The sequence below is a fragment of the Cavia porcellus genome, unplaced genomic scaffold (genome assembly GCF_034190915.1).
Source record: "Cavia porcellus strain 051 isolate PalLab524CR breed Dunkin Hartley unplaced genomic scaffold, mCavPor4.1 scaffold_23, whole genome shotgun sequence".
Taxonomy (NCBI): Eukaryota; Metazoa; Chordata; class Mammalia; order Rodentia; family Caviidae; genus Cavia; species Cavia porcellus.
Window position 1 is genome coordinate 9,219,948 of NW_026947506.1, and position 14,046 is coordinate 9,233,993.

General features: G+C 45.8%; 1 protein-coding gene across 4 annotated transcripts in view; it reads left to right on the forward strand.

Moving 5' to 3' along the window:
• The window catches only part of Washc2c (WASH complex subunit 2C), a 41,073-nt gene extending 28,129 nt beyond the window's left edge, over positions 1–12,944 (forward strand). For 3 of the 4 annotated variants that reach the window (XM_003466052.5, XM_063233780.1, XM_013148592.3), the window contains 11 exons: positions 126–228; positions 980–1,135; positions 2,678–2,860; positions 5,254–5,382; positions 5,499–5,579; positions 6,256–6,378; positions 7,119–7,181; positions 7,539–7,745; positions 8,825–9,445; positions 10,173–10,350; positions 12,622–12,944. In XM_003466052.5, coding sequence (XP_003466100.2) covers positions 126–228; positions 980–1,135; positions 2,678–2,860; positions 5,254–5,382; positions 5,499–5,579; positions 6,256–6,378; positions 7,119–7,181; positions 7,539–7,745; positions 8,825–9,445; positions 10,173–10,350; positions 12,622–12,761 — 1,984 coding nt within the window. In that variant the 3' untranslated portion in view covers positions 12,762–12,944. The remainder of the gene's footprint in view (positions 1–125; positions 229–979; positions 1,136–2,677; positions 2,861–5,253; positions 5,383–5,498; positions 5,580–6,255; positions 6,379–7,118; positions 7,182–7,538; positions 7,746–8,824; positions 9,446–10,172; positions 10,351–12,621) is intronic. The other variant, XM_013148593.3, reaches the window with a different exon arrangement.
• The last annotated feature ends 1,102 nt before the right edge of the window (positions 12,945–14,046 follow it).

The window sequence follows — 14,046 nt, forward strand, 5'->3', positions numbered from 1 at the left end:
GGTTCTCAGCTGTGTGGGGTCAACAGATGGGGCAAGTGGCTGGCCGAAGGTATAGTCTAGAAAAGATCCTGTTCTTGGTCTTCAATGATATGTGCCCTGAATTTGACATTTGTTTTTTCACGTAGCCAGAAGAAGACGCAGAGAGTGTCTCTCCTGTTCGAAGATGACACAGACACTGGAAGCTCTCTGTTTGGCTCTCCTCCCGCCTCTGCTCCTCCTGCAGCAATGGTACTTCTCCTCTCTCAGACCCAAGAAGGGTTCTTGGGGTTCCACTGTAGCATAATAGTGCAGCCCACCTGGGTCACTGAGCCTCAGGAAGAACTTGTCTGTCTGGTACAGAAAGAGCTCTGGTTAGGGGTACTGCCAATGTGAAGCACGTTGTACAGAGCCCGCAGAAAAGGGCTCCCGTGTCAGGCAGCCCACTGAAGCAGGTGCAGGAACAAGAAGCCCCCTGTCGGGGAGACTGAGCCCCAGAGCCTACAGTACTGCTGACATTTTTGTGACTGCTCAGCTTTTCCTCACTGTGACAGGTATGAGAACCTGGGGTAATCTAGGCCAAGGCTGGAAGGTGTGTTTTGGCTCTAGATTTCAGAAGTTCCAGTGTGTGGCTGGTTGGCCTTGCACTATGGCAGGAGCGTGAGGTGGAGGGAATGCTCCCCTTGTGTTGAAGAGGAAGCAGAGTGGAAGGGATTGGGTCTCTTGCCTCAGTGACCTCATTTCTTTCTTTTTTTTTTTTTTGTCTCTTTTCTTTTTATCAGTACCGGGGATCAAACTCACGACTGCCTGCTTGCAAGGCAGGCGCTTATGCTGCTGAGCTAAATCCTCAGCCCCAGTGACCTCATTTCTTCCCACCAGTCACCCCACATAAAGGTGCCACTGTCACAGGCTCCTGTGAGCGCTCAGCTGTGCGTAAGATGAGGCACTAGAGAGAAAGTATGAAAGTTCATTACAAGAAAGATGTTCGCTTTTCTCTTGGCAGAAAAAGGAGGCTGCCCATGAGGCACTGTCTTCGCTGTTCAGCGATGAGGATGAGAAGGAGCTGCAGATTGGAGTGAGACCTGCAGGTCAGAAGGCAGAGAGCCCCCTCACACCCTCCATGCTGCAGCCAACGGGCGAGGCTGAGGAGCTGGAGAAGGTAGGCCTTGGCCTCGTTTCCCCATGCAGTGGTGTCCCAAACGTTACTGTGTCGCTCGAACACACCTTTTCTACCACAAATGGTCAGTGCCTCGTGTGCAGAAAGATTTGAAAGCCCTAGAAGATGAGACGGCAGCGTGAGCTCCAGAGACCCTTCCCACAGCCCCGCTTTGGTTCCTGTCCTCAACACACTTCCTGTTCTGTGGCCGCCTGTGGAGTCCCCTCAGTGCACGTGTTCTCTTCCTCCCCGGGTGCGCATCCAGGTCTCATATCCTTTTCTCTTTTCTGGCTTCTTGTCTCTGCGAGTCTCCTGTCTCCTTTAGCCCCTCTTGGCCCCACCTGTACTTGAATTAAGACGTCAGTTTTACAGAGACTGGTTTCAGATTGTTGTATTTTGGGTTGATGCTGGTTGCGAATTACAAAGCAAGGTGAAGTGTGTGTTTCCTCTCAAACACTGGCGCTCTTCACCTGCTGTGTCTGGCTGGGGCCTATGTAAGTGCTGCAGGCAGGCTACATCTGAGAGTCCAGGAGCTGCAGGACCCCTCCATCTCTGGTGTCCATCTTCTGACTCTTCTCATGTACTGTGTGTCTGGCCACTATATCCAGGGCCTGAGGCAAGAACAGTGCATTACTGTTCCTGGGCAGCTGTCATGATGTGGATATTTCCCTGTGACCCATCGCTCTGACCTGCTCCTTCCAGTGTCTGTGTGTGACCCCATCAGATGTGGGCCTGTGCTATCCTGTCCCAGCCCATCCCATCCTTGCCTCTGCCTGCCTGCCCTGCACCCTTTCCTTCACTTCTCGGGCCTAGGCTGCTTTTGTTCACCATTCTGTCTTTTACTTCATGCTCCATCTTCCACATAGGCACCATCTCCCTTACTATGTCAAAAGCATGTTTGGCCGTTCTCAAATTGGAGTGTGCCTCTCTGTCTATGACAGGTGAAATTAGGAGTCGGTCTCCTTCCTAGTTGTGTGTAGACTTAACAGTGGTTTTTATGCCACTAACATCATACCTGAATTATGATACCATGGAATGAGTGAGTATGTGTCAGGATTATATTGGAAATTGTTCTCATTGTATACACAGTCATAGCCTGCAGTTTCAGTTCTCTGGTTTTGCTTATTAGGTTTCCCTTTGGGCCTTAGGTATTGCATTAGTTACATGCTGTGAAGCGTGTGACCCACTCCCAGTGATGGACGTTTATTATCTCTATGACTTAAAGGTTCCTTCTAGCTCCTAAGCAGCCTGTGTGCAACAGGGTTCTGACTGACCCATCACCTGGAAGGGAGGAAGGACCTGCATCTTAAAGTACTTGGAGGAGTTATCTTTGATAGTTATTGGCTGTACCAGACTCTTCATTGGCGTGGCCAGCCAAGAACTGACCTCACTGTTCTGTCACCTGGAGCAGACGTGATGAGCTGCAGTGCCCTAAATCCTGCAACTGGGGCAGCTGTGAAATGCATAAGGTGTGGGAAGGTGCCAGGATCATATTTTCACTGAACATGTATTACTTAACTTTCTCTTACTGTTTCCATTTTTTAGGAAGGACCTGTGACCACATCTGCCCAGGAAGCAATCAGGCATTCTGATTTGTTTTCTCCAGCGTCCCCACTGGATAAAGGAACCAAGGGTAGAACTAAAACTGTCCTTAGTTTGTTTGATGAGGAAGAAGATAAAATGGAAGATCCAGACAGCACCCGTGATCCACAGATAGAAGTGGGGAAGGTGAGCAGGAGGAGCACAGGTTCGAGTCTATAGGCACGATGAATCTTTTTTTTTTTTTTTTTTTTTTTTTTGTCTTTTTCGTTTTTATCGGTACCAGGGATCAAACTCATGACTGCCTGCTTGCAAGGCAGGTGCTTATGCCACTGAGCTAAATCCCCAGCCCCGGCATGATGAATCTTATTTTGTGGTGTTCCGTCATGAGTTCAGAAATCTTAGCTTTTGGAACAGAGAGTAAATGATTCTATCCTGTCATTCAGATTTTTGGAAACCTGATCAATGACTTCCCTCCAGGGCCTCTGTGTGTGAGGGCATTAGGGTACCACCTGCCTCTGCTGGGTACTCCTAGCAAGCCTTTACCCTTGGCCAGTTAAAGGATGTTAGCAGGGGAGAAGGTAGTCAGGCCAGATCTGTACACTGAAGTACTTCTAGCACTCATTTCAACAAATGCAACTGGCATAGTGGTTATCTGCGTGCAAAAGAATGAAGCTGGATCATACACACAAATAAGATGCAGGCGTCGTAGATACAAATAAAAGAATTGAAAGTATACAACTCCTAGAAGCAAATATAAAAATAAATCATCATGACCTTGGATTAGGCAGGACTTTCTCAGATATGACACAAGAAGATTACCAAAATGGACTGTATTGAAATGAAAACCAAAATTGTTCTTCAGAGAACACCTTAAAATGACCCATGGATGTGAGAAATATTTTTGTATCATGAAAATGTGTTGATAAGGGAGATACATATAGAATACATAAAATAATTACAATCTAGCCATAAAAAGATAACCCAAAGAAGATGCACAAGTAGCTAAAACACATGAAGAAACACAGAGCCTCATCAGTGATTAGGGACCAAAACCTCAGTGAGGTGCCTGTCGGGAAGATTATAACTGGAAAAGAAATGTACAGGTGTTAGCAGGGTGTGGAGGAACTGGAGTGTGGAATGGTCTGAGTACTTGGAAAGCAGCTTCTTGGTCCAAAAGTTGTTAAAACATGCAGTTTCCACGTGGCCCAGCAGGTCCATGCTTAGGTGTATATCTAAGAAGTGAAAGTGTTCACACTAGTGTGTGCTGGACATTCCCAGCAGGATTGTGCACACAAACAAAATAATGGAAACAACTCATGACCCAGCACGTCCATACAGTAAGGGACAGTGCTCCTACCCACAGCTTCACTTTTCGCAGTTCCATTTACCCACAGAACCTGTAATCTGAAAATGTGAAATGGTAAATTCCATAAATGAGCAATTAGTTTTTATGCTGTGCCTCTTTCTGAGTACCATGACAAGGTTTCATGCCACCCGGATCATCGTTGCCTGGGATGTGAGTCATCTCATCATGCAGCGGCAATGTGGGCACCTTTTGTAGGCAGCCTGGCAATCACATAGTCACTCTTGTGGTTCCCATGCTGACTTACCATCTTGGCCACATTGCGGTGCCAGTGTGAAAGGAAACCTTACCTTACATAATCATGGCCCCAGATCCAAAAAGAAAGATGCTGGTGATTCAGACACACTAGAGAGAAGCAGTAAAGCACCTGTCCTGATTGAAAGGTGAAAGTTCTGGTCCTCGGGATGGAAACCAAAACCTATGTACAAGTTGCTGAGTTCAATGATAGAACAAATTTTCTGTCTGTGAAATTACGAAGAAAAGAATTCATGCCTAGTTTTGCTGTTGTATCTCAAACTGTAAGATACACCCCACCAGGTACTGAGGTTACAAAAAGAACTAAAGTGTTTGATGCTATCCAGGGTTTCAGATATCCACTGGGGGTCCTGGAATGTCCCCCTTCAATAAAGGAAGCTGCTATTTTATTTCCCAGTGTAGAAGTGCAGTAAATAGGAATGTGTTCTAATGCTGTGTCCATGCACTGCAGTTTATACTCACTTTACTTACTGTTTATATTTTTATAAAGAACTGGAGGAAAGGAGTTGCAGGGTTTCTGACATAAGTGATGAATAATGAAGGAGTTGGAAATGCTAATTACCTTGATGTGTTCATTACATTATACACACATACCCAGTTATCACATGAAGACACAAAGTAAACGAATGGTTGCATGGGACTGAGTGAAAGTTTGGGCATGAGTGGAAAGTGACTGGATCAGGGGTTTCTTTTAGGGTGATGAGAATGTTCTAACCTTAGATTGTAATGGCATTTGCTTGCACAACTCCATGAATATATTTAAAAATTCTTGCATGATACACTCTTTCAGTGTTGTACTGTATGAATATGTTGTCCTCATGCTGTTGGGCACTTAAGCTGTGCCAGCCTTTTGCATATCAGAAGCTGTAGGTAATGTCTTGCTAGTATTTGTCTTTGCATGTGATTTTTGTGTGCTGCGTCCTTAGAAATGTAGTCACCATGTTTTCAATCTTTTACCCAGGGTCCTGATCCTGATGCCCGGCCCAAGAGCACAGGTGTCTTCCAGGATGAAGAGCTCCTTTTTAGCCACAAGCTCCAAAAGGACAATGACCCAGATGTCGACCTTTTTGCTGGCACCAAAAAAAGCAGGGTGCGTTCCGCACATGCCATCTTTGTCGCTTGGTTAGATACCGTCTTGGAGGCTTGCCCAAGGAGGCTGTCCACTGCTTTCCTTTTTGGTGCCAAATCTGAGTGTTGTCTGTTCAGTTGGCAGAGCCAAGCGTGGGGAACCTGTTTGGTGATGACGAAGATGACGATCTTTTCAGCTCTGCCAAGACCCAACCTGTGGTATCAGCCTTTTCTCTGTAACGGGGATGTGAAGGAGGAAACTAATGTCATTTACCAAAGCAAGGAGAATGCACAGAGAGTTGTGGTGCCCGGTCTTAAGCGAGTAGCAGCTAAACATGCTGATGGAATCATACATTTGGGATCCGAGTGTCAGTTTGTGTGGCTGCCCATGCTGCATTTCTTCACTAACATTAAAAGAGTCACAGAGCTAAGTCCTCTGACTGCATTACTAACATGTTTGATTTTTTGGAAGCCCATTGCTTTTACTCTGGTGACTCTTTTTGTATCTTTTGGATACAGACCTTTAATTTTAAGTTCTAATCCATGTACTTTTTTTTCCTGCTGCCCCACTGAGTTTTGTTTTTTATCATAGAGGGGACTCCGGTGAAAGGCACAGTTTTTCTCTGCTTTCTCTTTCCCCATTTGCTTTGTGGTGTTGGGCGTCAAGCCCAGGACCTGTGCATGTCAGGCAGGCACTTAACCGAGCTGCACTTCCAGCCCTGGGAAGTTATGACCTTCAGAATGCTCTTCCTGAAATGCTGCTGTTTGGATGCTCAACCTTCATTGAAGAAGGGAATTTTGAAAATCCAGAAATCAAGTTCTTTTGGAATTACAATTTTTCTTTAAAGTTTTTAAGATACATGACGTATTTTAGTCTTCCTTTTATTTTTTGTAGGTGCCAGAAAAAAAGAAGGTAGTAAAAAAAGACCACTCTGTTTCCTCTTCCAAGAACCAGAAGCATCCAGAATCCACCCAGAGCAGCAAAGAGAAAAGCATGTGGAAACCAGAAGCAGCACAGGTTAGACATTTTAAGGATTTCTAGCTCTCTTGCATCTAAGCACAGGTCAGTTCCATTATGCAGACTCAGCGCTGTCCCACAGCAGCTAGAGCCTTGTTTTTTGCTGTGCCTTTTATCCCTGTTCATTTCTCCTCCCCTCACCCCACTACAGTCTCACCAGTCTGTACCCAGTCATCATCATCTGATCTGATTCCAGATTCATTTCCAAGTTAGAGCAAAGGGAGAGTGCAGAGTCTCTTATTCTCTGAGCTCCCTTGGAGTAGAATTAAGTTGCTGTGAATCCCACTTATGGCCCCTTCTTCCAGAGTGGTGGCTGTCAGTCCCCTCTGCAGTCGTCTCAAAACTGGAACAAGGAGGCCCATCACCATTCATTCATCGTAGAGCTCAGATGCCTGGAGAACCATACAGGGCCATGGAGAGTCCATGTGGGGCAGCCACCATGGTCATTTGCCAGTGGTCAGGCCTCGTTCTGACAAACCATGGCTCCTAGGAATCCTAGTAGTTCGTGTTCCTTACTACTATGTGTGTGACTGACAGCCTTCCACCTGTGTGGCAGAGGAAGGCTATAGCAAGGGACACGAGCAAGGTGTGAGGCCCTGGAAGAGATCTGTGTGATCTGCAGCAAGTGGCGGTATTCAGTGTTGCTCCATCTCAGATCTGTCTGCAGGCTTCAGTGTAACCCAAGAGACACTTGGTTCCCTGTTCGCCATGGATCATTAACTGACTGTAATTTCACACAGGATTCATCAGGTCTCGCTCCATTTAAAACCAAAGAGCCTTCCACTCGGATCGGGAAAATACAAGTAATTATAACAGAACCTTCATTGCCTGCCTTGTAGCATATATAATCCTGTTTTGGAGTTTCACTTTTTTCAGCTGCTACAAGCATCTTCTCATCTCTGCCCCCCACCCTCAGCACACCCTGCACTCCTGGTTGTTGCTTCTGTGTGCCGTGTCTTTAACATCTTTTCTTGTCCCAGTGGTGGGCACAGGTGTGTTACGCTCTGGTCTAATTCTGAGTCTGGGTTGGGTGGTTTTTCCTACATTCCTCTTCTCTTGTATTCTACATCATAAGCACTGAGTCTCATCATGTGTTGCAGAGATGATACTAGACTGCTGTATTTAGGAACAAATACCAACTTTTTGTTTCTCTTCCTCAGGCAAATTTAGCAATTAACCCTGCAGCCTTGTTGCCTGGAGCAGCTCCCCCGGTCTCGGGAGCAAAGTCTGTTTCTCCAGAATTGACTCTTCCTCCTGCGGCACCTGGCCTCAGTGTGGATGGTCAGCCTACTCCTCCTGGCCTTGGGGAGGCCAGCGTGAGCTTCGATCTTCCTGCACAGGCAGACACCTTACACAGCGTCAACAAGGTGATGCAGCTGTCCGTGCCTGCTTTGCTCTCGGCAGGGTGGCCTGGTGACCTCTTCCTAGTAGCTGAGTGGTACACAGTAGTCCCACTCTGATGACAGTTTTGGAGGAGGCACCACACACTTCATTCCACTGTCCTCCCTGCCATTGCAGGGAGGCCCATTGGGGCACTTTCCTCCCCAACTAGAAAAGCTGTCACCTTGACTCATGGGCTGTGCTCAGCAGATTCCAAGCTCCTGTACATGTTCCTTCCATGTTAATGCAGTTTTTTTTCTATCGAGTCATCTTCCGTCCCTGGAAAGTCTTAACTCAAATCTTAGCTTAAGTCTTAGCAACAGCATCTAAGAAGTCCTACTCCTGGTGCCTATATTCAGCTGTTCCAAATCTGTTTTTCCAGGCAAAATAGAACATCTTTCTTCTTGTTGATATTTTCTGTTATTTCTTTTGTTTAAATTCACTACTTCATAAAATTATTTAGGAAATTGCCTTGAAGTAGACACAAATATTTTGCCCAAAATAGATTGTAGCTTCTCAAAACTCAACTTGTGTGTTTTGGAAAACATCACAAACACCAAATTTATAATGTGTTTCACACATTAAGGGTTCTGGTTCCTGGGCTATATTTTTTGCACTCAATGCTTAGTGTTTGTTGAAGAAAGCACTTGGAGTTATGTTTCTTTTTTGTTTCCTATTTCTCTGTCCCCTGGAGCCTGAAAAATGATGGTATTTTCTTGTTGGAAGGATGTTGATGTTTGAGTTGAGGGCAGAGGAGGCACCAGGCAGTGCTGTGGGTCACAGAGCACTCACATGCCCCATCCTAGGGCTCCAGCAACCCTTAAAGCTTCTCGTGTGAAGTTGAACTAAAACTGTCCTCGGACCCAAGAATGGAGAACATAAAGTCTTAGGAAAGAGGCTTGGTGTAGCAGGACCTGTAAACTGCTTCTAAATTCAGTGTCTAGTAGGCTGTACCTCCACTGATGCAGATCAGATACCCATGCAGTATTCTGAATCAATGATTTTTGTTGTGTTGGCTTTGGACACTTTATCATCAAGTCCACTTGTGGTGTTTTCCATATTGCAGAGCCGCGTCAAAGTGAGAGGAAAGCGTAGGCCGCAGACTCGGGCAGCTAGGAGGCTGGCTACCCAAGAGTCCAGCGAGGCTGACGACACAAGCGTCACTGGAGGCCCCATCACACAGTCTGCAGATGGCTCCGTTAAGCCAAGTGACCATCAGCTTCATCCCAGAGTGGCCGGCATAGGAGTCGGGTCTGAGGAGGGCATGGCTGCTGCCACTGCACCTAGGAAAAGCCATCCTGCAGCAGCGATGGACAGGAGCCCTTTTGTAACACCCTTGGGCCAGTCTGGGGGTGAGGTAGACCTGTTTGATTCCGAGGACATCTTTTCCAAGGGCACAGGATCACAGTCCATAGAGAGAGCAAAAGCCAAGGTGAAAGCCACAGAGACTTCAGCCCACCTGGCCAAGGATAGGAAAGGAAAGAGCCCCCTGTTTCCTGCCCTCGACGATGCCGCCAGTGATGATGATCTCTTTCAGTCCGTTAAGCCAAGACCAGCAAAGAAAACAAACCCTTTCCCTCTCCTGGATGATGAGGACGATCTCTTTACTGATCAAAAAGGCAAGAAGAATGAGCCCAAGTCCAGCGAGGAGCAGGGTGTTGCATCAAGGGTACAAGATATTTTTGAGGTAACAAATATTCCATGGCTCATTTGAACCAGGGCTGTGTTCAGCTTGTTTTGTGCATGCCTAGTAGTAACTCAGATCTCTTGTTAATAACTCTGCATTTACTCAGAAGTGTTTCTTCATTGCACGTACTTATTCTTAACCATAATCCTTGACACAGGTCTTGATGGGGGAAGGAGTGCTGGAATTGAACCCATGGCCTCGCAGCCCTAGGCAAATGCTCTGCCACTGATGTACACCCCAGCCCGGGATCTTGGTTGCAGAGTTTGATTTCTTTACAAACTTTTGCTGCCACCAGCTTCCTATGAGCAGTGTGCAGGTGTGACTTGTGGTGCTTGTCTGATTCTGGGAAAATAGGCCCTGGCTGGAGCTATGGTTTAGCAGAGGCCCAGGCACAGTGGCCTTGGGTTGGAGTTATTTGGCAAGATGTTGAACATCTGGGCCCAGACCGGAAATGAACTAGGATGAGTCCTCTACTCCCCAGAGCTCTCAGGAAGAGGAAGAAGACAGTGAGAGGGCAACGGATGATCAAAATGTTCTCAGCACTGAAAGCAAGGGAGCAGGCAGCATCAGAGCTGCAGCAGGCCAAGGGCAGGTCTGAACAGCTCTACTTTGCAGGCAGCAGCAGGTTGTTTCCGGACACCATAGCAGTGTGCATTTGTAGAATTCAGGAAATGGTCTTAGTAACAGATACATATATGTTTTGCTTTTTGTTTTTTGCCTTAATAAGGATGATATATTTGCTACGGAAGCAGTTAAACCCTCACAAAAAAAGAAAGAAAAGGAGAAAAACTTGGAACCCAGCTTACTTGATGATAACATTGATATTTTTGCTGACCTAAGCCTAAAACCAAAAGGAAAATCCAAAAAGAAAGTGGAAGCTAAGTCAATCTTCGATGATGATATGGGTAAGTCTAATTTTCCACCTTGGGCCTAGAGAATCGATAGTGCTGGATACCTGGCCTTGTCAGGCCTTTACTTGCTGTGTGAGCCTCAGTCAGGTGAGGATGGACAAGTCCATGGCTAACTGCTCAGGTGAAGCAGCCTGTGGGCATAGTGGCCCTTAGAGGATGTGAAGGTGCCCAGGATTTAGCCTTGAGCACTATTTAACTTCTGTCTTGGTGGTGCACCCTCTGTGATATGGCAGATAAGGACCTAAACACTGGTGCAAACTGAGACAGCTGTTTGAGGCCAGGGAGTTGTTGAACGTGAATTCCAGCTTGAGGGTGAGGGCCCGCAATTGAGAGATCGAGGGGCAGAACATGGGGAGGAGGGCCACTATTCCAACTCTGCGTCTCCCTGGTTCTTTGCTTTATACACATGCTGCAACCTCTGCTTGGCAAATGGGAAAACCAGAAGTCCCATAGGCATAAAGGCAGGGCCTCCGGTAGCCTCTGAGTAGACCTGGGTGGAGGCCAGAAGGACTGTTCCTACAGGCTCACGCCTTCCCCCAGGTTAGCCCTGCCAGGTCAGGCTGCTTCCCCAGCAAGCATGCACTGTCCCTGCTTCCCGCAACAGGGGTATGAAGAAAAAATTTCATGTCTTCTTTATTACCAGAAATGTAATCGCACACACAGTGATAGATAAGTTAAAAAATATGAAAAGTGAAAACAAAAGGCCTTGGAGGTAACCATTATTCAATTTGCTGTATTTTCAGCATGGTAATGATAATACATATTTGTATGTGTGTGTGTGTGTGTGTGTGTGTGTGTGTGTGTGTGTGTGTGTATCTATACAGATAGATATAATTTTCAAAATAAGAATAGACTTTACCCATTCTGTTAATTTTAATCACCTTTCAGATATCTTTGTCAGTACATAGAGTTCTTGATTTTGGTGGCTACAAAATACTGCTATATATTTAGCCTGTTAATGACAATCTAAATTTTCTCTAATACAAATAATGCCATGCATGGTTTTTATCATGTGTCTTTATAATACACCTGGCAGAATCCTAGCGGTAACATCACTGTACCCAGGAGCAAAACTAAGACAGGTTTTAAAGTCACTGATCACCATGCAGATACAGTCCTGAAGACTTCATTCTTTGGTGCCTCAATTTGATGCTTTTATTCTGAAAGAAGACAATTCATATGTCAGACTCCCTTCCTTTTAAAATCAAGTAAAAAGGTAGAAATAAGTCCATTGGCCCATCAGAGATCCACTCAGACTTCCCTTTCCCCACTTGCTATAGTCAACATTTGTGAGGAGAACAATTAAATTAAAATCAGGACATGAAGTTTATAATGTTATTTTATGATGGTCACCCAGAGTTAACACAAGAAAGTGCAAGAAATCTATCCACAACACTAAAGACATAGAATATTTAGCCAAGGGCCTGAATTACACAGCAATGTCCCACATGAATCCAGATGAAGCTCATAACCCAGAGCTCATAACAATGCCTCTGACGAGTCCACCTGGAGCTCTAGAGCCCACAAGAAGAACTCACACCGGTCTCCTTAATGGATCTGTGCCGGGAAGGCCCAAAGGTCAACAATGGAAGCTAGAAAGTCTATGCAAGTTGGAAGAAGGAGCTGTGCTGGTGGGTAGAGGGTTCTACACTGGAACTGAGAGGTCATGCTCAAAACAAGACCAGGGTTGTCCTGTAAAGCAACACAACTATCCTCAATAACATAGAGGTCCCAAACTCCTCCAATGATAAGCACAGTGAGTACATGCCAGGAAGCCAGCATGATAATCTCTCATCCTGGAGATTAAGTGGCACACATCTTCCCCTCTGGAGCCAGGAAGCAGTGCTCAATGTAAGGACCAGAGCTTCTCCAGGAAAACCTAACAGCTCAAACAGCAATACGTAGGAGAACTCTCAATGCCTCAATGTCTAGCTTCTCTTTCTCCATGTCTCCATTTATACTGGCAGCTTTCCTCAGGTGAAACATCTACACTCAGTGCCCTGCAGATTTAATTCAGCTGGCATTAAGTTGGTCAGTTTTTAATCCATGGCACTGCTCTTGCACATGCATGATATATACACTTGCATTTGGTCATAAAACTTATGAGGAGCTGAGGCAGGACCAGGACCTGACCTTGACTTGTGTATTAGTGTTTTTGGTACCTTGCGCTGTTTCCAGAACTGGGTCTGAGGTGGTTTGTGTGGCCTTGTCTTAAAATTACTCATTTTCTCGCCTGTTAACTCTTTTTGTTTTCTCTTTTCAAAGATGATATCTTCTCCTCTGGTCTCCAGACTAAGACCACCAAACCAAAAAAACAACCTGCACAGACAGCGCCTGAACCAAGATCAGAACATAAGGTGTCCAACATATTTGATGATCCCCTGAATGCTTTTGGAGGCCAGTAGAACGTGTGTAGTATCTCTGTCTCACCCTTCAGCTACATCCTTGAGTTAGAGATGTTGACATGTGCTTGTCAAATGACAGATATTGAAGCAACCAGCTCACCCTTTACGCCATGTACTTAGTATCTTTTTGCACTGATTTTAATCAGGCTTACACTGCAAAACAAAAATAAATGTTTCACAGTGGTTGGTTTGGTTTTTTCACTTAGGGCCACAGTAAGATTTCAGCATGTTACAGAAAAAATCTAGTTTTCACAGCTTCCAACAGAAGCAAATGCCACACAGCTGGATCAGGTGTGTGTGGCGGGGGGGGTTCTGTGTCAGTGAGTGGGAGCCCTGGTTTAGTCAAGGTCTGGGTAGATGAAATAGGAAAGATTGTGCTTCATGAGTCTTAGCCTTCAAGAGGTGGTTTCCACTGAATTCCAAAGATGCCTCTGCAAGTCCTCTAGGGAAAAATTTTGCAAACAGTGACCCTCCATCTTCTGGCTGTGTAAGTAAAGTGTTCTTGGAACACAGCCACACCCATTCTTTCACCCATTGCCTGCCTGCATTCAGTCCTCAAACTGCCAGAGTTGAAAAGCTAGACCAGGGCTGGGGATTTAGCTCAGCGACATAAGCGCTTGCGTTGCAAGCATGCAGTCATGAGTTTGGTCCCTGGTACCTATAAAAAAAAAAAAAGAAATTAGAAAAGCTGGACTGGTCATTGGGGTGGCCCACAGCACCCGAGTCACATTATTTTCTGCCACAACAGAAACAGCTCCTTCACCTCACAATCACCCATCTCTGTCCTAGAAGCTCTGTACTTCTTTCTAGAGGCAGCAGGGTGGTCCCGGGTCACAGAAGAGGAGATGTGCTTAGGATAGACATGCTGTCTGCTGAAAGAAGCACTGACAGATAAGCCCTACTGAGTGGGCAGTGACTACCAGCCACATGGAGGGCTCATCTCATCCCAGCTGTGCTTTCCTGGGCTGTGCCGTTATGCTGAAGAGTGTTCAGTCTAACCAAGGAACAATCCTGTAAGCTAGGCACCTTGGCCTCATCAATTGTGAGACTACAGACTTCCTATGGCACATTAAGATTGGACTGGAAAGCTGAAATCCTGGCACTCTGGGAGGCTGAGGAAGGATTGTAAGTTTGAGTCCAACATAGCAAGACCCTGCCTTAAAATTTAAAAAAATAAAAACAATGATGTGATGTTAATTAACCACACCCAGAGCCAAAGGTTTTGTACATCTCTGACAGGTCAACTGTGTACTGTCCTCTGCTGGGAAAGTGAGCTCTGGTGGAA